At 45.2% G+C, this 25,828-nt stretch overlaps 1 protein-coding gene across 3 annotated transcripts in view; it reads right to left on the bottom strand.

The window, feature by feature from the left end:
* Nucleotides 1-25,828, bottom strand: part of CLPB (ClpB family mitochondrial disaggregase) — a 167,245-nt gene that overhangs the window by 72,109 nt on the left and 69,308 nt on the right. For 2 of the 3 annotated variants that reach the window (XM_007112845.3, XM_007112846.4), the window contains exon 5: nt 10,510-10,638. The exons of the other annotated variant lie outside the window; for it this stretch is intronic. In XM_007112845.3, the coding sequence (XP_007112907.1) occupies nt 10,510-10,638 (129 nt within the window). The remainder of the gene's footprint in view (nt 1-10,509; nt 10,639-25,828) is intronic. 3 annotated transcript variants of the gene reach the window in all.

The following is a 25,828-nucleotide window of genomic DNA, read 5'->3' as shown; positions in this document are numbered from 1 at the left end:
TACAGGTAAGTTTTTAATAGTATTCTTTAAAAAGAAACTTTTATATACAACAGAGGGGCCCCTCCTATACACCACATTAGCTATGGGACCAACTGGCTTTACAGCCTGCAACCAGTTACCCATCCAAGCCAATCTTCTCTGGTTTTGAGTGGCATGGAGGATTTTCTTTCTTTTTGTTTAAAATAGCATTATATACTATAAAGCTCACCTATTTAAAGTATACAATTTAATGGGTGTTTTTAAAGTATATTTACAGAGTTGTGCGACCATCACCATAATCTGATTTTAGAATACCTTCATCATCCCCAAAAGAAACCTTGCACCCATTAGAAGTCACTCCCCAACGCTCCCACAGAAAACTGCTGGCATGGAGGGTTTTTAGCTCTGTGTCCAAACAAACAGAAGAAAACTTTAGCATCCAATCATCTGACATGATTTCTTCATCATACAGATGAAAAAAGTGATGCCACAGAGGGGCTGTGATCTGCCAGAGGCCCTACAAGGTTGAGATGGTGGCAGAGCTGGGGCAGATCATGGTCCCCAGTGCCTGCATCCTAATGGCATTTGCTTTGATCTCTCTGCCATGCAGTGTGTCTGTCTATCCCAAACTGTTTACTCCACTGGACTTTAAGCTACTTGAGGCTAGAGGCTATGTTCTGCTCATTTGTCTTCCCCTCTTGCCCAGGAGTACCATTAGAGCAATGATGCTTAAAGTGTAGTCCACATACTTGTGCTGGACTGTGAACTTTGTTACCAGTCATCGGTGAGACAAGCACAGTAAGTGACAGTAACTGTCTGGAAACTTTTATAGCAACTTAAGAGTAATTTTGTCTGTTGAATCTAATGACAAATTTGGGCCTGTAATTTATATGCCCTTTCAAAATATTTTTTTTCTAATAATTTGTTTTCATCATGTTTTACAAAAAAGAAAACCTGTAAAAGACAGGTTTTTCAGATAGTTTGAGAAGCACTGCCTTAAAGCAACCCCTTCCCCACTCTCTTCTGCTTCTCCTTTTCCCTGTTTCCTTGAATCTCTTGCACTGGCTCCTCTTCTCATGCTCACACCTGAAATGTAGGTTCTCTCAGTTGTGTCCTTGGGCCTCTTTAGCTCTACAACTTTGCACAGACAACTCAGACTAAGCCAGCTTCCACCACCCCCAAGAGACTGACAACTCCCGAATCTTCTCGCCCAACTTACAGTCCTTTCTCTCCTGAGCTTCAGACTCATTGTCCAACTGCCTGCTACACATCTCTACAAGAGTGTCCCACAGGTTCCCCGGCTGGTCAACAGCTATTTATTAGTCACCTACTATATGCCAGCTGTGAGGTTTTTTCCTAGGAGCCGTGAATATGGCAGTGAAATAAAGAGACAAGGTCTCTGCGATCACAAGGCTTACATCCTTGTGGCGGGGAGAGAGATGATAAACATGCAAACAAACATGATCATTTTAGGGACTTATAAGTACCATGAAGAAGATAAAATAAGGTAATATGACAGAAAGTGACTGGGGGGCTTCCCTGGTGCAGTGGTTAAGAATCCTCCTGCCAATGCAGGGGACACAGGTTCGAGCCCTGGTCCGGGAAGATCCCACATGCTGCGGAGCAACTAAGTCCGTGCTCCACAACTACTGAGCCTACGTGCCAAAACAACTGAAGCCCAGGCACCTAGAGCCCGTGTTCTGCAACAAGAGAAGCCACCACAATGAGAAGCCCGCACACCACAACGAAGAGTAGCTCTCGCTCGCTGCAACTAGAGAAAGCTTGCGCACGGCAACGAAGACCCAATGCAGCCAAAAATAAAATAAGTTAATTCTTTAAAAAAAGTTTTAGGGACTTATAAGTACCATGAAGAAGATAAAATAAGGTAATATGACAGAAAGTGACTGGGGGGCTTCCCTGGTGGTGCAGTGGTTAAGAATCCTCCTGCCAATGCAGGGGACACAGGTTCGAGCCCTGGTCCGGGAAGATCCCACATGCTGCGGAGCAACTAAGTCCGTGCTCCACAACTACTGAGCCTACGTGCCAAAACAACTGAAGCCCAGGCACCTAGAGCCCGTGTTCTGCAACAAGAGAAGCCACCACAATGAGAAGCCCGCACACCACAACGAAGAGTAGCTCTCGCTCGCTGCAACTAGAGAAAGCTTGCGCACGGCAACGAAGACCCAATGCAGCCAAAAATAAAATAAGTTAATTCTTTAAAAAAAGTGACCGGGGGAGCTATTTTACTAGAGTGGTCAGGGAAGGCCTCTCTGAGGAAGGGATGTTTCAGTTGAGACCTGAATTCCCAAGGGGGAGAGTGTTCCCATCACTGAGAGAGGCTGGTACAGAGGCCCTGAGATGGAAAGGAGCTCAGTGTGCCTGAGGGGCGAAAGAAGGTCAGTGTCACTGGAGAACAGTGAACAAGCCGGGTGAGGGAGTAGCTAGAGATGAGGTCACAGAGACAGGCAGGGTCTAGATAACATAGAGCCTTGTAGGCTCTGGTAAAGGATTTGGATTTCATTTTGGTTTCACTGGTATGCTAACAGAAGATTTTAAAGAGCAGAAAGACAGGGTTTATGTTTGAAAAAGATCCTCCTGGCAGTTATGTGGAGGATGGATTCATGGAGACACAAGTGGAAGTGGTGAGACTAGCCAGGAAGCTGTGGTGATCATCCAGGAGAACTGCATCGTGGTCCTGAACTGGGACTAGAGTTTGACTAGAGGCAAAAATGGGATGGTTCAAGATGTACTTTAGAGGTACAGATGACAGGACTTACTGAAGGACTTGATAGGCAGTGTACGGGAGAAAGAGAATTCAAGGATAACTCTAAGATTTGTGGCCCGAAAACTAGGTAAATGATAGTTATCATTTACTGAGATGGAGAAGACTTGGGGGATACCAATTTTGGGAGAAAAATAGAAGTATATTTTGGCCATGATGACATCGAGACTGAGGAAAGAACTGGAGCCGGGGAAGTGAATTAAGTGGTTAGCTATCATTTCTTTTTGAGGACTTTTAACCATGAAGGGATGCAGAGAAATGAGGTGGCAGCTGGAGGTAGATATGGGGGTCAAGGGAAGTTTTTAGTTTGCTTTGTTGCTTAAGATGGGTGATATTAAGGCATGTCTTTACGCCGATGGGAACGAGCCAGCAGAGAGGAGAAAAAGGATAATGTAGGAAAGACAGGGGATCACCAGAGGAGCAAAGTAATTGAGAAAGAGAGAGGAAATAGAAGCCTGAGACCAAAAGCAGAGGTGATCTTAGGAACTTCTTCCATTGCAGAGAAGGCAGGCAGCATACAGGAGTATAGGTGCAGGTAGGCTGGTGGAAGTGGTGGTGGGAAGATAAGGTAGTTTCCTTATGACTGCAATTTATTTTCTCTATGAAGTGTGAAGTGAGATCATTAGTGTGGTAGTTGGGGAAGGAGAGTGCTGGAGGTTTGAGGAGAAAGAAGGTATATAAAAGTGGTCGTGATCCAGAACAAGACTGATTTTACTCAAGAAGTGTAGCAGGGTGGCTGGCAGTATTGAGTGTCTGAAATTCACAGACATAAATGTAAAGTGAGTCAAGTTAGCACGGTTGTGTGATATTTTTTTCTCCAGCAATATTCAGCTCTTCAGATACAGACATGAAGTAAAAAGAAATTGGGTTTAACTAGGGCTAGTGTTTCATCAGGTGATTACAAAGAAGGGAGAGAGAAGCAAGGGAATAGTTAGAACACTGGACCATGGAATCTAAAAGTGGGAAGGAGGGAGGAAGAAAATGTTCAAAGCAGAACTGGTCATTCCTCTGCACATCCAAATGATCCATACCTCCTCTTCCAGTATTCCTTACCTCAGTACAAGCACATACCATCTACTCGGCCATCCAGTCCAGAATCTGGACCTGATCTTGACTACTCCTTCTCTCTCACCATCTGATCCTAATGATTCTACTCCTAAATCTTTCTGGGATCAATCTTTCTCTCTTTTCCCACTGCAACTGCCTTGCTGTAGGTCTCACCTAGACAATTAAAATAGCTTTCAAATGAAATATTTTCCCTTTCTCCAATCATGCCCCTCCTAATAGATTTTTCCCCTATTTTTTCTAATCTTTCTTTCAAGTATAACATATATACAGAAAAGTACAAAAAAGGCATAAGGATACAGCTCAAAGAATTTTCACAAGGTGGATGCATAACCAGCACCTAGATAAAGAAGCAGAACATTATGCACCTCTGAAGCCCTCATGTGCCCTTCCCCAGTCACTACCTACCCTCTTGAGGGTAACCACCATCCTGACTTCTTACACATTGGGTGATTTGTCTATTTTGAACTTTATACATCAGTCCAGTTATATAGTTAGTACTCTTCCATGTCTGGCTTATGTCCAGAAATGCTAGGTTGTTGAGATTCATCCATGTTGTTTTATACAGCGAGAGTTCATTCGTTCATTTGTTCATTTGTTCATTCGTTCATTTGTTCATTTGTTCATTCGTTCATTCTATTATTCCATTGCATGTCCACAATTTATTTATCCATTCAACTACTGATACACATTTTTGAAACTTCTAAAGCATCTTTCACATTAAACATAAATCTGATCCTTCCCTACCCTTAATCTTAATGGTTTCCCACTGGAGGATAACGTTCTATTTCCTTAGCAGATCTTATATTACAGGCCTTCATTATTGGTTCCTGCTTTCCATTCTTCAATTCATACCCCATAAATTCAGCTCTTCTGAACTACCTGCCATGTACTGAATAAAGTATGCTGCTTTCTACTCCATACACCTCTGAACATGCTGTTCCCTCTGCCTTTCTTCCTCATCCACCCGGTAAACTCACATGCATCCTTTAAGACTTAGTGTAAACACCATCTCCTATACCATGCTTTCCCTGCTCTCCCCAGAGATTTAAAAGGTCTTTTCTTTGTGATCCATCAGCACCTTCTATACATCTCCATTAATACATCAGATAGCATTTTTTTGCTAAAATGTCTGATTTCCTCACTGACCTATGAGTTCCTTAAGGGTAAAGACCATGTCTGGATCATCTTTTATTTCCCAGGTGCCTAGGGTGAAGCCTATGACAGGAGAGATGCTCAATAAGTGCTCGAAAAATGAGTGAGAAGACTCGCCCAGGGGTTACATAGTACCGTATGCGGGAGCTGGAAGGGGTCCTTGGAATCAGCTACACTAATTTCTCTATTTTACTATGGAGGAGAAAGGTTTTGCCTAAAGGAGATAGGGTTTGCTGGTGGCAGAGCCAGAAGGTCTCATCTTCAGCCCAGTGCTCATTCCCCTTCCCTGCATTGCTGGCAAGAATCAGAGGGTGACATTTCCACAGAGGAGAGCCTGGGGCAAAACGGATCCCCTCAACATCTGGCAGTGCAGCCAGATGGGCAGACAGTGAAGTGGAACAAGAAATGGAGCTCTAAGTTTCTAGCCCCAACAACAAATTAATAGGCTGTTAAATGGAAGATATCAGCACTGGGAAGGTTCCTTGCCTCAGGCGGCAATGGTTGGGAATTTAAGGACGGCTGGTTAACACTGACAACTGAGCCCTGTACTTGGACAGAGGGACATGGAAGGGCAAGAAAGTAGGTAGGAAAGAGGCTAAGGGAAGCCCTGGGGAAGATGCTATTAGGTTTCATAAAGCTCAGTGTTTCTGAGGTGATGAGCACTGGTGGCTGAAAAGGCAGGGGCACTGTGACTAAAAGAAGGAAGATAGCTTCATACACGAAGCTCTAAAAAGCCAGATATATTATGACACTCAGAGCAAGTGGGCCAGGAAGCAAAGACACCACATCTCCAGTGGCATCCAAATCTACAGTGGCTCTGGAGATTCCGACACATCCAAGTATGTACTAAACTATGTGCAGGGCATTGTGGCAAAGGAGGCAGGGAAAGTAAGACATAACCCTCGCCCTCAAATGACCTCAGTCTAGCAGGGGGGACTGGACCCAAATCACAGGGAACAGGGAAGACTTTAGAAGGGAGGTGGCAAGAGAGCTGCGGATTGGCTGGTAGAAAGCATTCCACTAGGCCGAGAAACAAAGTCTTGAAGGGAAATGAGAGGCAGAAAGACCTGCATGAGTAAAGGCACTGAGGTAGGAACACAGAAGTGACGTTACGCTGTAGCTGGAGTATTAGGGCAGCAGTGGGGAAAAAAAGTTAAGTGAGGGTCAAACTAGAACAACTCTAAAACCAGCTTAACAAATTAGGATGGGTAGGATTCCTTTTTTTAAAAAAATACTTGAGCACTGGGTGTTTTTCAAGGTAATAACAGATATTATATGTAGAGTGCTTACTCTGTAGAACCTACACATGCCCAATCCTACAAAACCTTAGATGGTAGGTGGCACGCTCCCATTTCCATATGAGGAAAGAGAACTGCAGAGCGGTCACAGCTTAGCCAGGACACACAGCTATTAAGGGCAGGGTTGTATTCAGATCCTGACTCCACAGTTTATGCTCCCTCCTTGTGGTCTTTCTCACCTGGGGTTTCTCCTTTGAACCACAACTGGGAAATTATTTGAGTAATGATTTTCTCAATTCTCTCAAGAATGGTACATAACTCGTACCACTTTAGATGCCTGGGAGAGAAATTAATTCCTTGTGTGCAACAGACGCCTTAGAACATTAGAGCTTAATTTTCCAGAGGAACCCTGGTTGAGAAAGGCTGCATGACAAGAGATATGTTTTAGGAAAATCAATCTGGCAGTGGGATCACATCCCTGGGAGGAAAAAGCTGCAAAAGCACCTAAACAGCCTTGGAACTACTGGGATGAGTCAGCTCCAGGGGCTTGAGGAAGGTGGCCCCCATCTTCTCTAATTACTTGTCTTCTCAGTTGTCCTGCCCTTCCTTCATTCCTCCAACCTTTTCTTGTACTTGGCAGTCAAGTGCTGAAGCACAGCCTTCCTGCTCATAAGCCAGCAACCCAGGCAGAAGCAGCATCTTCAGAGATGAAAACCACAGAAGCCAGTGCACCCACTTTTCTGTGGAGGCTGGGGGTAGAAAACCGGCACTACTGAACTCAGAACTCTTCCACAGAAATCCATCTGGCAAACTCCTATTACTCTCCCTGATAAGGCTGAAGCACGCCATCCTCTGGGAAGCTTTCTGTAACTGCTTCCACCTCCGTGCTCACCAGGCACAAGCAGGTATTTCCTCCTCGGTATCCCCACAGCCCCTTGTCCAGGACCCTGCTGGAGCACCTGCCTGCTGTCACTGCCTGTTTCCATGTCTGTCTCCTCTACCAGTCTGAGCCTCTCTCAGGGTCAGGGACAGTTTGCCAGATCCATCTTAGGATGCCCTGAGGTCCATGGTCTCAAAGATGGCAACTGGCTTACCCAGAGTCACACTACAGAGCTGAGATCAGACACACTACAGGTCTGTCTGATCCCCAAGACTGTGTTCTTTTCACTATGTTACAGGGTCTCCCAAAGATAAAGAAGGGCCTTTCTGTGCTAAGCACCCAACCCAACACTGAAGAGTTCAGAGGCTGTGCTATCAGAGTAGACCAGACCACCTGGAGAGGCTTCCTTAGAGGTAGATCCTTGAAGAGTCTGAGGATCTAGCTGAGAAGAGAGGGAACACGATGGTGTTTTAGGCAAGGTGGGGAAGTTGTGGGCAGAAACAGAATTAAGAAGCCGTTAGGTAGGAGTACAGGTTTCATAGGGGAGGAATGGGATTACAGCTGCCAGGTAAGAGTTTGATTTCTTTATACAATTGTGGAGCACCTACCTGTACTAGGAGCTTTTATAGATGTCATCACTAATCCTCATGCCCACTAATCACTGTGATATTTCCCAGGTGTTACTTTACAGACAAGAAAACTGAGGCTTAGAGAGTTAAAGTAACATGTCCAAGCCAACAGAGCTAGTAGCTGGGGAAGCTGGGATTCAAACCCAGGTTGGTCTGACTCTGAAGCCTAAAGTCCTTTTTATTACTCCATGCTGCCTCTTAAGAGGTCAGAGAACTTCCCACATTACCAGACTGATGCTGCTGCCTGGACCTCCCCCAGCTCTCACGTGGGGACTGCTGATCAGAGGGCAAGTGCGGCTGCCCCCTCTAGCTCTAACCCTCTAAGATCTGGGGGCCCTAAATCCCTGTGGACTAGGCAATTTCAAGGACAAGGGTTCGGTGTTGACCTCGTGAGCACAGGCTGGCCCTGTGTCTAAACCTGCCTTGGATCTCACAGAGAAAGCCTCTAAGGTGCTGCAGCAAAGCCGGTGGCAAATACAGGCTAAAAAAGCTGGATGGTCAGGAAGGCAGGGCCTGCCTTCCCTGAAACCTTCTGGAGGAGGTCAGCTGAGGTCAGAAAACTTCGGAAATGTCACGGGCAAGAGCCCCTAGGACAAGGGAGCAGGATCCTGCCTCTCGGTTGGCTGGTCACACACACAGGCAGACCAAGAGAGGTCAAGGGGGGAGGGAGGTCAGAAGTTGGCAAGCCTGCAGGCCCTGAGTGACGGCCACTTGTTCAGGTCAGGAAGGGAGAAATAAGTGGGTTAATGGTTTTGGCCCTTGAGGCTGGGAGGCTAGGGCAGGGGGTGTAAATGGATTCTGGGTAAAAAGGCAGGTGGGTGAACTGTAAAGGTGGGGGCTAAGGGCATCTGTTCCAAGTCAACAAGCAAGAACCATGCCCCTGGAACGGCTCAAAGGGCCAGCCTTGGCCTAGGGGGTGAGGGTGGTGGGGTGCTTCATAAAAGCCCTGTGTTTCTTCATTTCAAAGGTGTTCGATCTGGAAGGCTGGGCAGAAGGACTCTTTTTAGAGTGAATTCCCTGTCTGCTTAGGGGCTGAGGGGATGCAGGGAATGTAAACCACTGGACAATAGCTGGGGGTACTGATTGATTTTAAGGCATGGCAGAGGGAAGCTCCATGGTGAACACTCCAATTCCTAGCTACAGATGTCTCGTCGGAGAGCCTTCCAAAGGGCAAAGTGAGTAGCATCTTGCTTGGGGACGTTTTCTAAGTCTCTGCTTCTGAGAGCAAATGAGTTCTTGCTCCAAAAGCATCAGTCATCCCAGGCGCTGTCACCACATCTGTAAGCAGTCCTGCCCCTCACAATGTACATGCCCCCAGACCAAGGCACACTCTGGCTGCTCTGGGGCAGGTAGGTCCCTTGTAGGCTGGGGATATGGGCCAGGCCTGAGTCTTAAGTGAGTGTGGCTGGGGCTGATGGAAGGTGGCAGGATTTGAGGGTTACTGGGAAATCCTTCCAGTCCAATAACATGACAAGGACTAGAAAATGATCTGGAGAGGTTGGGCCAGGGAGGCAAAGGCTCTGGGACTGAAAGAACTTTCTTTGAAGACTGGGTTTTGAAAAAGTGATTGGCTGCAAAGGACAGGTGGCAGAAGATACAGAGAAGAAAATCACACCTCATTTAAAAGAATCTATTTCAACCAGTCAGAGAAGAACTAAAATGCAATGGACTCCTAGAGAAGAAGTAGGATTCCCTGAGTCCCTGAGAGAATCCAAGGAAATGCCAGCCAGCCAGCTGTTGGAGAGGTTTCTGCCAGGAGAAGAGAAGTCAGGCAATCAGGGTAACCCAGAGGACTTCTGAGGATCCTTCTAGCTCCCAGGTTCTATAAAGAATGACCACTGATAAGGAAAACCCTGGCGTCCAGGCCCAAGAGAGGGTCCCTAAGCCTTTAAGAAGTGTAAGTGAGGGCATCAACAGGCAGTCAATGCCATACTCACTCTGGGGCCTGGGCACCACACATCCTGGCAAGATGCTTCCCTCTGTATTCCAAGGAGAGGCTGGAGTGGGATGAGGGAAAGTGACTGTGTGGGAGGCATCTGGCAGGGTGGCAGGTAACTCTGTAGCGGGCCTGGACAGGACCAGACTAGCCTGAGTCTGGGGATGGTACCTATTATCCCTCCAATTAAATCAATGCTCTCTAAAGGAAGGGTATTCAATCATTCAACAAAGATTTACCGAGTGCTTACTGTGTGCCAGGTACTTTACCAGGTGCTGGGAATGAATCAGCCATGGTTCTTGCCTTTGCTTTCAGGGAGCTCAGAGTCAGGTTAGAGAAAAGGCTACTGAACACACAAAAACAATTCCAGATTGCAACAAGTGCGATGACAGAAAAGAGTAGGGTACCATGACCCAGAGTAACGGAAGGAGCCTAATTTAGACTAGGGTGGAGGTGGGATCAAGGAAGATGTCTTTGAGACTGGGGTTAGTAGAGATTTGAAGGGTCTCCCCCTTGGTCCACCAGCCCTGCTCTGGAGGTCACAGGGGAGAAGAGAGGACACTTTGGGGGAGAGCAACAATCAAGAAAACTCTCAGAGCATGTGCAGACAGGCAGGATGGCATGGTACATCACACAATCACAGCCAAAGAATGCACTCCAGCCACATGAGGGCAAATCACACATGCACACGGCCATTCTCATGAAGTAGAGGCACCCTCGAGGCATTTCCAGTTCTAAGAGGGTAACAAGGCTCTGGGGAAGCATGGCATTTCCAGGGTAGAGGGGTTGCTAAGTCCTTACTCTCTTTCCCTGCCACCCCCCGCCCCATTCACCCATGATCTCACCTCCATCAAGCAGCTCCTTGACGGTGCGGTAGTCGTCAGCAAGGACGGCATAGTGCAGGGCTGTGCAGCCCTTGAAGCTAGCACGGTTGTTCAGCCGGTTGTTGAAGTCATCCTCTCGGGTGACCAGGACTAGAGGGACAGCAACACAAACCCTTCCATTAGCAACAAATGCCATGAGCTGCCAACCTCGTCTTCTTTCTCTTGGCATTTTAATTCCCTCATTCACTCATCTACCTACTTACTAAACATATAATGGCACCTACTATGTGCCTGGCCATCTGTGCTGGGAAAGAGGAGGTAAAACAGAGCCCATCCACAAATGTTTACTGACATCCATTATGTTGATAGGATTCACTTGGGGACACAGAAATGAATCAGACATGGTCCCTGACCTAATCTGACAAAGGAGGCAGACAGTAGACAGATGTTTACAGTATTGTTTGAGATAAATGCTATTATTATAGGTATAACGGGATGATGCAGAAAGCCAGAAGGGAGCTTAGCTCAATTTGGGCATGAAGAGAGGATCTCAAAAATGACAGTCTTGAAGGGTGAAGAGGAGTTATCCGGGTGAAGAAAAGAAGGCTAGGCTAAGACTCGGGACAAGGGACTTCCCTGGTGGTGCAGTGGTTAAGAATCCGCCTACCAATGCAGGGGATACGGGTTCGAGCCCTGGTGCAGGAAAATCACACATGCTGCAGAGCAGCTGGGCCCGTGCACCACAACTACTGAGCCCATGGCTCTGGAGCCCGCGAGCCACAAGTACTGAGTCCGCGTGCTGCTACTACTGAAGCCTGCGCACCTAGAGCCCATGCTCTGCAACGGGAGAAGCCACTGCAATGAAAAGCCCATGCACCGCAACGAAGAGTAGCCCCTGCTCACTGCAACTAGAGAAAGCCCATGCGCGGCAGCGAAGACCAAACGCAGCCATAAAAAAAAAGACATGGGACAAGTCAGGAAAGAGACAGAGGCTGTTCTTAGCAGAACAGTAACATACCTCCTCTGTGCTCTGAAGATGTCTACAATCTAGTGAGTATTTAATATTTTGTAAAGAGCTTTTAAAATTTATAAAAGCCATTAAAAATTTGAAAGTACAAAGAAGAAAAAGCATCATTATCTCTGCAACTTGAGAAACTGCATTTAGTATTTTGGTATATGTCCTCTGATATCGATATCTATATCTACATCTATATCTATAGGTATAGCTATACCTGCATATATATCCTACAAAACTGGAATTTACTATATTGCAATTTTGTAATCTGCTTTTTTTCCCTTAATAAATGTACTGTGAACACTGTTTTTGAAGGTAGGAATAAGCATTTCATGTGTCAAAGAACCAAAAACCTCCAGGCTCATTCTAGTGCTAATATTAGTGACTCTCTCTCTCCAAACTGATACAAAAGAACCTAAAACCTGTTGCATCACTCTAGGTTAGGTGACCACACATGTCCTTGTTCACCTGGGACAGTCATGACTTATGCTTGTTGTCCTGAATGGTCCCAGTATGGACAATATTTGGAAGGCTACCCAACCTCTGGGCCCTCACTTGGGAACTGAGCCCCCGTGGAACGATATCTATGCTGCTTAGGTGATGGGGTTTCTTTCTGCCTCATGCAGAAATTACTGGAGTTCTTGCCTTATGTTCCCTCCTGAGCTTAGTTCATTGGAGGAGGAATTTGGGTCCTACCTACCTGTACCCACTCCTCCCCGAGCCCATGGCACAGGGCCTGCAGAGAGCAGGCTCCTCCTACCTCCCACTGGATAAAGGTGTGTAATTCATAACCTTGTCTATGTAGTCAAAAGCACCAGACAATTCTGAAACCTTTCTTTCCCAAGCTGTCTTGGAATGGAATCTATGAATTTTCCCCTCCTACAAAACTGAACTTGCTATTAGAAGTCCCAAAAGCCAGAAGACTGTCATGCCTCTTCCTAATCCTAATAGATTTCACTTACTGACCTTCCTCTCCTCTGTGGCTGACATGGTCATTTCACACATTCTATTTAATTCTCCTAACTACCTTATATAGTAGGTATTAGAATTCCCATTTTATAGATGAAAGCTAAAGCAGAGAGATCACAGAGCTAGTAAGTGGTTAAGTGAGGATTAGAACCCAGGTCTAATCTGAGTCCTCACCCTTTTTTCCCATCATATCATGCTGTCACTCTCATTTTGCAAATGAGGGAATCAGAGCCCAGAGCCCAGATGTTCTGGTCCCAGCCTTGGCTCCTACTCCCTCTTCTTTCCCTGCTCAAGTGAAGGTGCCAGCACACTCTCTATGGAACTTGCCCTAACAGAGATCAGCCTGAGGTTTGTAGCTAATACTGGATAAGCTTGCTTAGGTGGAAGCATTTCAAATGTTTGGTCAAAATGAAGTTGTTGGAGTGTGTAACTGGAGAACAGACCACACTTTCTTGTGGTCTGGTGAATCAATGGTCCATCAGCTCTTCTGCACCAGTCAGAGGCTCTCCTGACTGATGACCCCCACCCCTGGAGTGTTACCTGACCTTTCCTGGAGCAGGGAAAACAGGAAGAAGGCCTCTGATTAGCTAACGTGTAAGTCAGTTGTGCAATGGCATCTGCATTTTTCTCATAAAAGCCCTTTTAGGACCTAACTCAGAGAATAACTCTTGGTCATGAACAGTCTCATCAAGTCATGGTAAGGGATCTTGTTTCCAGCCCACTGCAGATTAGAAGAAGCAAACTAGAAGGCTAGGGAGAAGTCTTCAGAATCAAGTACGCTGATTACAATCAAGTGTTGACCAGGCAGGGAGGGAAAAGAACAGCACAATATAAAGCTGAAAGAGGAAGCCAAAGAATACAGTGCCTCAAGAGCCCCTAGGGCACCACTGAATTGCCACATAGGACATTAACTGCTAGATATAATGATGAACCTGACAAAAAGTGATAGCTGGTTCAAGAAAGCAGGAAAGGTATAATCCATTTTACAAAGAAAATATATCATCCATTCAAAATATATCATTAATGAACACCAATGCATGGTGGTGGCTTCTGGAGATATACTAATAAGACACACTTCTTGACTCTAAGAAGTTAACAGTCTAATGCAAGAATCAGACCACTGAATGGACAAATTATAACACTGTTTCACGAGTGCAAGATAGAGCTATACACAGGGTGCCTACCATAAAAAAAGTAGATGAACTCAAGGGACACAGCTGGGCTATTTGGTTCAGGGACAAACATCAGCAGAGTGGCAGTGTCACAGCCCAGCTAATAAGGAATGTCCATGAAGAGGGCCCCTGCTCCCCTCTGAGGTCTCATCACTTACCATCCCCTTCCTAATGCTCTTTCTTGCCTCTTGGCTTTTGCAAATACTGTTCCACAGCCTGGAACATTTCCCCCTCTCCCACGCCTTCAGCTGACTAACTCCAATTCACTTTTAGGCCTCTGATTAGAAGTCACTTCCTCTAGTGATTCTTGCTGAGTCTGAGGTAGTTACTCCTCCCAAGAGCTTCCCTAGCACTTTAGGCATCTCCCAATTATGGTATTTATTACCCACTCCATTGCAATCATCTCCTTACTTGACTACGTTCCCCACTAGACCAAAAGCGCAATGAGGACAGGAAGTGTGACTGTCTTTCCCACAGTTGTATCCCAGTGCCCAGTACGGTGTCTGACCATAAACATGTGCTTAACAAATACTTGTTGAATCAGCAAATGCATACATAATACATAAATAAGGCCCTAATATTACCTTGTTCTTGGAATGATGATAATAATGCCAGCCAGCAGCATTTAGTAGAGGAAGTAGAGTGCAGCTGTTAAATAAGTGAGCTCTGGAGCCAGACCACTTGTGTTTGGGTCCCAGTTCTGAATTTACTGACTGTGTAATCTTGGGTAACTCACCTAACCTCTCCATGCCAAGTTTCTTTACCTGTAAGCAGAGATGATAACAGTGCCCTCTCATGGGATATTATAAGGATTGAATGAGACACTGTGAGTAAAGGGGCTTGGGACAGGGCCTAACAGTATCTCTTAGTCAATGTCAGCTATTATCCTTACTGTCTAGTCTTGTGCTTCCAAAAGTGTATTCTCTCTGTGAAAAGAGGTTTTGGGAACCCTGCATGCACTTTTCCCCTCCAAAAGGCACAGTTCTGAGTAAGAACTACCTGTTTAATTTGGAGTTACTCAGCAGTTTTATGTCTGACAGCCTCTTTCCTCCCAACCCTTGTTAAAATCCTGCAGTACTGGTGTTCCATGGAACACTCTTTGGAACTGAGTTGTGCATAACAATCTGTAAAGCACTTCATTTACTTATTTATTTCAGAACGACCCTGTGAGGTGGAAGTTCACTCTCCCCATTTTATAGATGGGGAAGCTGAAGTTCAGCAGGGTGCCACAGTCAGTCAGCGGTGGAGCTAGGACCCAGTCCAGGTCACCAGTAAGCTCTTTTCCCTTCGTCGCCCAGTTTTAGAAGCCCTGACCCAGGATATCTTGCTGAAACCCCCAGATCATTAGATCTCATACTCTTCTCTATCCAAAAAAAAAGAAAAAAGAAAAAGACAAGGTGGAAAGGAGGTGTGTGCAGCATGCACCCTCATGTTCTTACTTGCTCTCACAGAGAACGCAGAAGCAAACCCACAGAAGCTACAGTGACTCATCCAAGGCTGGCTCACCAGCTGGCCACCACGGTGGTCTTTTGAGGCCCAGTGTTTACAGCTGGTCCTCAGCCAGTGAACCATCCCCTTCCCAAAGACATCTACCAGCCTGTCTCCAGCACAGGGGGAGATGGGCTCAGGCTCCTGCTTCCCCTCCAGGCCAGCCATTCCTGTCCCTTCACCCTTGTGGCCACAGGAAGAATGACAAAGCATTACTTTGTCATCCTTCTGCTCCCACCTCTGCCTATTGATGCTGCAAAGTCTATGGCACAGTGCCGTGGCCAGGGTCAGTCCGAGTGCCGTGGCAGGTGTGCACCTGACATACACTCTGCAGGATTCCCTGCACTTAGCAGTGTCAAGGGGTTAGCAGAGGTGAAAGTTGTCCCCAAAGCCCTTCCTATAGCCTGGCCACTACTCAGCACTGCTGAAACTGCAGAACAAAACAAAACAAAACAAACCACTGCCTCCCACAATAAGAAACAGTAATTTAAGGTAAAGGAGTCACACAGTCCTGAATCTTAGCTCTGCCACTTACTAAGTTCTTCTATCTGTAAAATGGGCATGACAAGCAATAATTTGAGGAATACTAAATATTTAAGTATTATCAGAATAAAATCTGATAACAGATTTTTAAAAACATTACCACAAACATTTAGTAATGCTGTTTTCTCCCCTGGGGTAGGCACTGGGGATGCAGAAGTGAATCAGACATGGCTTCTGTCCTCGTATCGCTAAGACTATTGGAGGAGACTGAAAAAAAGCATGCGAGGCAAAATGGGTGGCCTCCAGATAACAAAAGCTTTATTATCATTGCCTTGTGTGGAGGAAAGGTAACCCTAGCTAAAAGTCTCTCCCTCAGGCTCAGCCTCTACCCGCCACGCCCAGGAACTTATGCCACCTAATGTCATGGAGTGTCTAGCAATGCCTTTAAAAACGTGAGCATGTCTCCATGAGAGGGAACCTTTAGGACTAACCCGACAAACACAAGGATAACCTCTTACATTTGTGCAGCACTTTACGGTTTAGAGAGCGCTTCAATGCAATTGTTTCCTCACCCCAGGTCAACCTAGGACAGATAGGTCAAATATTATTCTATTGAACAGAGGAGGAGACAGAGGTAAAGAGGTTGGGTGGCCTGCCCAACTTGGATTGCTAATCGGTGGTGGACCGGGACTAGGTCCTGAGCCCGCTTGGCTCCATCCTCTATATTGCACAGCTTCGCCAGTGCCCACAGGCTCAAGCCTCACATACCCCAGCATCAGCGGACCTGGCTTGAAGCTCAGGGACTAAGCTAAATTCTTACCAAGAGTCTCCAGGAAGAAGCCTCTGGGCTCACAGCTCCCTCCCCACAAGGTGTTGTATATCTACCACCTCGTTAAATCCTTAGTCCTACTGCCAGCATCGGCAAGCTGCCTCCTCAACTTCTGCGGGCATTGCCTCCTCAACTTCTGCGGGCACTGTCGGCTCTGCCTCTTGTGTTTATCTTCAGCCAGGGGATGGGGCAAGAGGGAGACTCCCTGTGCTGGGTCACCAAGAGACCATCTCCAGGGAGGGCAAGGCTCTTCATTTCCTTCCACAGCCTGGATGACCCTCCTTCCTCTCCAAATCCTAACTCTTCTTTAAAGCCCAATTCAAGGCCTCCTCTTCTAGGAAGTCCTTTCCTCCCTGCTCTGCCCTGGATGCCTGTCATGTTGATCGTGTGTATCCATTTACCACTTACTTATTCATTGTCTTATAACAGCTCTTATAATACTTTCTTGTGTTAAAATTTCCCTTCTGACTCCCTAATTTCCTCATGGATGACAGAAACTAGTTCATAACATTTTCTGTATGTATCTCACCCAGCATCACTTCAGTATTTCATGCAGCTTCAGCAATGAGCACACAGGAGCCTTCATTCACCCCCTGCCCTGAAGCACACCACTACAGAGCACCTCAGCACAGTGAGTGATATGAAAGGCATGTGCGCAAACGGTCTGATGGCAGCAAAGACAGGGAACATGTCATGTGGCTTGCGGAGGAATCTCCCAGAAAAACTATCTGGAAGATGAGGTGGAGAAGAGTGTTCCAGGAAAGGAAGTGGCGTTTGCAAAGGACAGAGGGTGAAGGCTGCATTACCGGCCCATACAAGAAACTGGGAGTCCTTCAGTAAACTTGGAATGCTGAGTGAAGGCAGGTGGAGCAGTGGGCACAGATGAGGTTGCCCAGGCAGGCAGAGGCCTGATCCTGAGAGGGGTTTGGACTCTATCCTGAAAGCTATGCACAGGCAGTGATTATTGTTAATGAATTAAGCAGCATGAGAAACAGCAAGAACAACAGACCAGGAGAAAAGTGAACTGGGTTCAAAAATGGCTGTCACTAAACTTGATATGTATCTCAATCCCTCCATGTCCCAGATTCCCTATTTTTAAAGTAGAGGAGTTTTTTCACATCAGTGGCTCTTAAACTTTAGTGGCAACAGAATCACATGGGTAACTTGTAAGAAAAAAAAAAACACCATTGATTCTTGGGCCCTCGCTTCAGCAATTTTAGATCAATTGGCAGGGGCCTGGAAATCACATGGGTAACTTGTAAGAAAAAAAAAACACCAGTTGATTCTTGGGCCCTCGCTTCAGCAATTTAGATTCAATAGGCAGGGCCTGGAAATGGACAGTTGAAAAGGCCCTTTGTGTTGCTCCTCACAGAAAACTCTGAGCAGCACTGGACTAGTCTCTGAGGGTTTGGTCTCTGAGGGTCCTTCCCATTCTAATCTTGTCATGAACACAAGAAAGATGCAAGGCTGGCCAAAACCATCCCACTTCCAAATGCCTGATCCTGCTCTAGGGAAGCCAAGGATGTCTAGGCACCAGAATGTTCTCCCAAGGCCCATGTTTAGAAAGTTAGAGCAAAGCCCCCAGGACACCAAGTCTTGGAATACTGGAGACATCCAATATCTCACTCAAGCCTCCTCTCCCTGCCAAAATCCAACTGGAATTAGGTCCTTCTATACCATATACTCTAGTCTTTTTCCTTGTTTATCCAGCAAAGTTTAAGTACTTTCCATGGGCTGGGCCATGGCAATATGAACAGGCTCTGCCCTCAAGATCTTATAAATGCTGCAAATAACATCAAAAGAATCTATCTTTTACCAAGTATTTCTGAAAGGAAAGAGTTCAGAGTATTGAGCTGGAAAGACCTGGCTTCTAATCCTGGTGACTCTAGAAAATTATTTCATCCCTCTGAGCTTCAAATGCTCACTGGTAAAATGGAAGCATTACTATCTTTGAATCGGGTTGTTGTGAAAATTGAAATGATGTGATATAGTGAAGGGCACAGGAAATGGCTGCATCTAGGAAATAGCAATTTTTAAATTAACATGTCCTCCCCTGTCTTGGAACCTGTAATACACCCATATTCCTCTGTTTGACTTTCAGAGGCTCTCCTACCTGGTCCAAATGTCTCCAAATAGACTTTCAACTCCTCCCTTCCTGCTGGAGAGACCCCCCTCCATGAGATGACCCTGGTGATCCTACCAAGAATCCTCAGTAGGCAGCACTGTGTATTAGGAAGAGCATAAAGGTCAGAGCCAGTCAGACTGGTAAGCAAAACTCACTGTATGACTTTGATCAAATTAACATCTCTGAGAATCTGTTTTCTCATCTGCAAGATAGATATCATCACCTATCTCACAAGATTCAATGGCAAATCCAGTTAAAAAATGGACAAAGAGTCTGAGTAGATATTTCTCCAAAGAAGACACACAATGGCCTAAAAGCACATGAAAAGATGCTCAACATCATTAGCCATCAAATGCAAATCAAAACCACAATGAGGGGCTTCCCTGGTGGCGCAGTGGTTGAGAGTCCTCCTGCCGATGCAGGGGACACGGGTTCGTGCCCCGGTCTGGGAGGATCCCACATGCCGCAGAGCGGCTGGGCCCGTGAGCCATGGCCGCTGAGCCTGCGTGTCCGGAGCCTGTGCTCCACAACGGGAGAGGCCACAGCAGTGAGAGGCCCGCGTACTGCAAAAAACAAAAAAAAACAAAAAAAACCCCACAATGAGATACCACTTCATATCCGCTAGGATGGATAAAGTGAAAAAGACAGGCCACAATAAGTGTTGGTGAGGATGCAGAGAACCTGGAACCCTCATACATGGCTGGTGGGAATGTAAAATGATGCAGCCTCTTTGGAAAACAGTCTGGTAGTTCCTCAAAAGGTTAAACATAGAGTTACTATATGACCCAGCAATTCTATTCCTAGATATAAACCCAAGAAAACTGAAAACATTATGTTCACACAAAAACTTGTACACAAACATTCACAGCAGCATTATTCATGATAGCAAAAGTCAAAACAACTGAAATGACTCTCAGTTGATGAACGGATAAACTAAATGTATTATAGCCATCAACGGAATATTATTCAGCTAAGAAAAAAGAATGAAGTATTGATACATGCTACAACTTGAATGAACCCTGAAAACATGCTAAGTCAAAAAGAATTCAGTTACAAAAGATCACATATTGTATGATTCCATTTATATGAAGTGTCTAGAATGGGCAAACCTATGGAAACAGAAAGTAGATTAGTGGTTGTCTGGAGCTAGGGAGAGTTGAGAGATGTGGAAAATGATTGATAATGGGTATGGGGTTTCTTTACGGGGTGATGAAAATGTTCTAAAATTGATTGTGGTGATGGTGGCACAAATCTTGTGAATATACTATAAACCACTGAATTATGAACTTTAAATGAGTAAACTGTATAGTATGTAAATTAAATCTCAACTATTACATTAAAAAATGTAAAGAACTGAGCACATTGCCTGATGTAGTAAGGATGCAATAAATGGTAATAAATTTATTATTGTGCCCTTTCCTCTTCTTGATGCCACTCTAACTAATACTGAAGAATATGTCAGGCTCATTGAAGGGAGCCCATTTCATACTCAGTGAAGGGTCACAGGTGAGCTCTGAAGGCTAATATCCCAGGACTAAGAGTCTTACATAAATATGTAACTCTTGGGGGACTTCCCAAGAGTGAAGTTCTTTAGTGAATGGATGTTACGCTTGTCTCTCCAAGCAGAAACCACTGGGGGTCCAGTGGTTAAGACTCTGTGCTTCCACTGCAGGGGGCATGGGTTCGATCCCTGGTTCAGGAACTATGATCTTACATGCCGTGCAGTGCAGCAAAAAAATTAAAAAATATATTTATATACATATTAATATAATACATATGTATATATATATAAAACTCTTGAAGTAATAAGAAAACAATGGCCTCCATTTACTGAGCACTTACTATGTGCCAGGTACTGTGCAAGGAACTTTACAATTATTTTCCTTGAAAGAATAATATGGGGCTGTTATTATTATTATTCTTATTTACTAAATGAAGCAGCTGGCACTTAGAGAGGTTATGTAGCTTGTTTCAGGTCATACTGGTAGTCAATGACTGAGCTATAGTCTGTTCAACTCCAAGGCTTTTACTCTCTTCTCTATGTGATATCATGGCTTCACTATTTCTTCCTTTTATTTATCTATGTTTTAACCATTCTTTACAACTCAAGAAGTATGATTTTCACTGATCTCCCTTTCCTCTCTGCATTCTAGTACTGTCTAGTCCACATCAAATTAGTTAACATTTTCTCTTACATAGTCTTTTGTGTTCTCAGATTGCTTCATGCATACACTCTTGAGCATCGCAGGTGTTCCATAAATACTTCTTTACTGAATGGATGTTACGCTTGTCTCTCCAAGCAGAAAACAGATTCTTGAAGGACAGATACTGTGTCTTATAGATCTCTTTAACCTTAATGTAGAGAACGGTCATCTAGGCTGGCCTATGGCTGGAGGGTTAGACCCCGCTTAAAAATGGTTCTCACACCACTGAGCCTGCGCGTCTGGAGCCTGTGCTCCGACAAGAGAGGCCGCGACAGTGAGAGGCCCGCGCACCGCGATGAAGAGTGACTCCCGCTTTCCACAACTAGAGAAAGTCCTTGCACAGGAACGAAGACCCAACACAGCCAAAAATAAATAAACAAATTAAAAAAAAAATGGTTCTCACAAACACCACGCTCTCTGCCCATAGACTGGAAGGTTTCTCCTTAAGAACAGGACCCTGGCTCACCTTACTATACCTTACCATAGTGTAGCATGAGCACTGGCACTTTCTGTAGTAGGAGCTCAGAGAAGTCTGATGAACTAAAGAGAAGACTGGGCTAGCACTTACTCTACTGGAGAAACATCAAGGGCAGCCTTCCCATTGGGATCCCAAGTCCATCTGCTCTCACTCCAAGAAAGAGAAGTGGAAGAGCAGGAAGGTTGGCCTGGAACCTTAAGACGATAGGTTGTTCACCCTGCCTGTGGCCCTAGACAGTCAGTGTGGCATCCTCTCTGGCCCAGGACCCTCCTCTGAACATAGACCCAGGTAGAGCTTTCCAGAGCCTATGTCTCACCTGCACACCATCAAAATCAAAGAGGTGGGCAAACTCTTAAGAATCTGTTACTTGTTCTGTTATCTTTTACTCTGTTATCTACAGACCCATCAACACTCCATTTGAACTTCCACTACTTCCCATCTCTCCTAACTCTCAGGGGTATAACATGCTCACAGGTATCTACAGTCCCTTTGATCTGTGCTATAATTACCCTGAGGAACCTCACCGTCTTGTACTCCCCTGCCCCCACCCTGATCCTAACCAAAGCAGTATTCTTTCAGGTCCAGGGATCCTCTGGGCAGGGCCGGCAACAAGAGGAAGGAGTCTGACCTCTCTGCCTTTCAGCCAGCTATGCTACTTGGTTGGCCAAACTTGGTCCCTCTGTGCTCCCCATCTCTACACCTGCTTGCCTCTCCTCTGCCTTTTCTTTAAGATGTTAAAAACCCACAATAAAAAAACAAATACAAAATGCTGTAATTAATAGACAATTCCAAGCCAATGCAGCATCTCTACTAATAAACCTCAACACTTGCAAAAAGAACAATAAATTCTGCCCCTCTCTGGTTCTGGGGTGGTCTCTTATATATACTCTGTGTGTGTGTATGTATATGGGTAAGTGTGTCTACATATATATTTATTTTCCTTTATTTCCCATCCAGGGAGGGGCAGAATAATGAACTGCGTGTGTCAGGGAAGATGAATCTGAGATACTAGGGAGCAGTGCAGTAAAAAGATTAAAGTGTTATTATTGTTGGGTTTTTTCCCCCATGGTCCATTGTGACAGCTCGACCGTCATCTGTAAAAAATGTCTCAGTGAGAGATAATCATCGGAAACTCAATAAAGCGTCAGGGGGAGCCTCAGCCCCCATCAATCACTGGGTGCCTGGAAAATTTCAGCCCTCTGTCTCCCTTCCTGCTATCCATATAAATGTCTCTAATATATTTTGTGTGGTGTGTGGGACCCATCCCTGATTTGGAACTTTTGATGAAAAAATATTTATACACAAAATATGTAAATCAGTTAATCATAAGACTAGTTCTTTGACACCCCATCCCACTTTTTTCTTATTTTTATAAATGTATCGAATTTATTATTTTTAATAAAACATGTCAACTAGTCTATCTCCCTCTCCTAGTTAAATGTATATATAGATTTGGAGGGCTAAAAGGATGGAAACAATTAACCTAACTGGCTGCTACACTTAATCTTGAAGTTGGCCAAAAGGCCTGATGGATAGACAGTGCATTGTCCATCCTAGTGACTCTGTAGTGGCTGACACTGCTGAGAAATGACATGTAGAACCACTGGCACTGAAGGTGTGACAAGGCTCTGACAATGATGAGGAAGAGGCAGGCACATTATTAAAAATAATAGCTTGCCCAAACAGCTTTTGGCTGGCAGATCCCCAAGCCTTCCAAGACTTTGGACAAGTCAGAGGTTCTGAGCTAAGTGTGGGGCACATACAGGCTGATATGGTTGCTGGGTTCCTACAAGGGCAGGAGACAGTTCTGCTGGCATTTGGCATCATCTCTCTGCCTCAGTTTCCTTTAGTGCCTACATCACAGGGTTGCTGTGAGCACACAGTAAGCATCAATAAACATAACCTGCTGCTGTAGCTATTGTCATCATCATCATCTTACTATTATTATTACCACTTCCCCCTGCTTCTCTACTCTGGAAGGAATCAGTTCCTGCAGTACCTTCTCCTCTAGGGCCTTCAAGACTCCTCTCTGCCTAAAGGATAAGGTCCAAGAATCTTGATTTGGCCCCAGCCTACTCTCTTTAAAGCAGCACCTTTACTGCTCATTACCCTCTAAAATGAATCTTCTGCTGTACAGATGCTTCACCCTAACAAGTTTACTTGCTGCCCTGAAATATGTTTTTTCTGTTTTCCACCCCTGAGTATTTTGGACATAACATACCCCTTCTCTGATCACACTCAATTCACACTTAGTTGCAGGCCCTTCCATAAAACCTTCTTATACTTTGAGGCTCAAATACCATTTTACTTCCTGATGTTTCAGCCAGAGATTCTCTTCTCTGAGCTCTGACAGTTCTTGTTATCTGCACCTCTGACTGGACCCTTGTCAAACACTGTCTTGGTCATGTCATCAATCTTTATTGTTATTAATTATCATTCTTGCTGATACCGTATATGTGCATGATACCTTGTATTTTCTCAAATATTTCATAAGTATTTCAATTTGATCTTTATAATAAGCCTATGGTATAAAAAGTATTATTCTCTACAGATGAGAAAATCAAGGCTTAGAGAGCTAAAGAGAACTGCCCAAGGTCACACAGTTAGGTGATAGCCAAGCCATTCCTTGGACTCTGAGATAATGTTGGGTTCTTTGCAGATAACAGTTTGCTACCATTGAAAAGCATTTGGAAGGCTGTGACAGACTCTGAATGAAGTTTTATAAGAGTATCATGAGGACAAAGATGATGATATAAAAACAGAAATTTACATTAATGGAATTCCTTCTATGTTCTAGGTTTTAGGCTAGGGATAAATATACTACCCCTAACTCTCCCAATAACCTTTATTTTACAAATAAGGAGATGCAGCCTCTGAGAGGTACAGAAAATTGTTCCAGGTGTCATAGCTACTAAGTGTTCTGTACACCCATAACACCATGGCTTAAGCACACAGACGCTCTAGGAATAAAACTTAAAGTGGCAAAAAAAAAAGGTCTCTTCCAGGGAGGAGAAGGTCCAGGTGAGTTTTTTTAAAGCAGTTCAAGCACAAGTAGCCTAGATCATCTACTCAAGAGTGGGAGCCTGTTAGAAATGCAGAAATGCAAAATATCAGGTCCTACCCCAGACATACTGAATCAGAATCTTGGGAGTTGGGGTGTGGCAGGAATCTATGTTTTAACAAGCTCTCTAGGTGATTTTTAGGTCCTTGGGAGCCTTATTACTCCCATTTGAGTTTGTCTCCAAGGGCACAGATTCTCTCTGCTTTGCCTGGGTAGGTCTGGACATGCAGTGGGTGGCTAGGTGTTAACTTATAGTGAACAGATGAGCTAGGGTAAGACTACTCCTTAGCACGTCCTGGGGAGACGGAGAAATTTTATAGAGAGCAGTTCCATTACCGCTGGCAGGGACTCCTAACCATCTCCTGAACTCCAGGGCACTTGTCCACCGGTTTGTGATATACCAGCTTACATCGTCCTGTCCCCCATCTGAAGACACAGAGATGGGGAAGTCAGCTGGGGCAGGTCAGGACCTGCAGCCCCTGGAGCTGTGGGAAGAGGGCCACCTGGGCTGGTGGGGTTGGCCTTGGCAGGTTCAGCCAGGCAAGCCAGGCCCTCTACCCCCAGAAGGGCCCTGTGCCAACCCAGCTTCTGCACAACTCATCTTTATACAGCCGCCACTTGGAGCTGAGAAGAGAAGCTGATTTATAGCCTGCTCTGGCCATGTTTCTGCCGTGTTTTATTGTTTTAATTGTCTATGAGGGAGGAGCTCAGAGTGCTCACTTGCATTTCTGACAGCCCCAGACACCCAATGTTTATAACAGTTATTTACAAGCAGCCAGCAGCATCCCTGACTGGGTGACTTGTTTACTGTAACGTCTAATCTACTGCCTCCTCCACCTGAGGATTGGGGCCCACCACCCATCAGCCAGCCACAAGTGGAACTCTCCTAGAGTGGGCATGGGTGGGGCTCAAGGCACTGAATGGAATGTGGTCAAGATCAGGGAGTGAGTTGGTAGAGAAGCAGCCGTGATCTCTTAAGCTCTCCTCCACGTGTCCCCTCTAAGTGCCTTGCTCAAGCTGTGCTCCCTGCTAAGAAAATCTTTTCTTTTTTTTTCCCCTCCTCTCCACTCTCCAAAGCCCAGCTCAAATCCTACTTCTTCTAAGTACATTACTTCCTTTGACAATGAGCCTAAAGGTTCTAGAACCTTGGAAATCACATGGCTGAGAGGAACCTTGGAGGCTATATAATCTAATGACCCTTTACAAAATCCCTGATGGGTGGACAGCCAGCCTCTGTCAGTGCCCCTTGAGTGGAGAGTTGCTCAGCACCTCCAAGGCAGCTTTCCTGCCTTACACTGATCCAAGACCCAACTCCATACAGTAATTCTTCATCACATGCTACTGTGCTTTACATGTATTTATTTCTAGTCATCCAAACAACCCTTTAAGATGGGTATTGTTATCCCTATGTTACAGATGAGAAAACCTAAATTCAAGGACCTTAAGCCACATGCTTAAGATCACACAGCTGGTGACAGAGCTTAGAGGACCCATTACTTCCTGGCACTGAAGACTG

This window comes from Physeter macrocephalus, chromosome 16, assembly GCF_002837175.3.
Source record: "Physeter macrocephalus isolate SW-GA chromosome 16, ASM283717v5, whole genome shotgun sequence".
Classification (NCBI taxonomy): domain Eukaryota; kingdom Metazoa; phylum Chordata; class Mammalia; order Artiodactyla; family Physeteridae; genus Physeter; species Physeter macrocephalus.
This window is presented reverse-complemented; position numbering and strand designations above follow the sequence as displayed.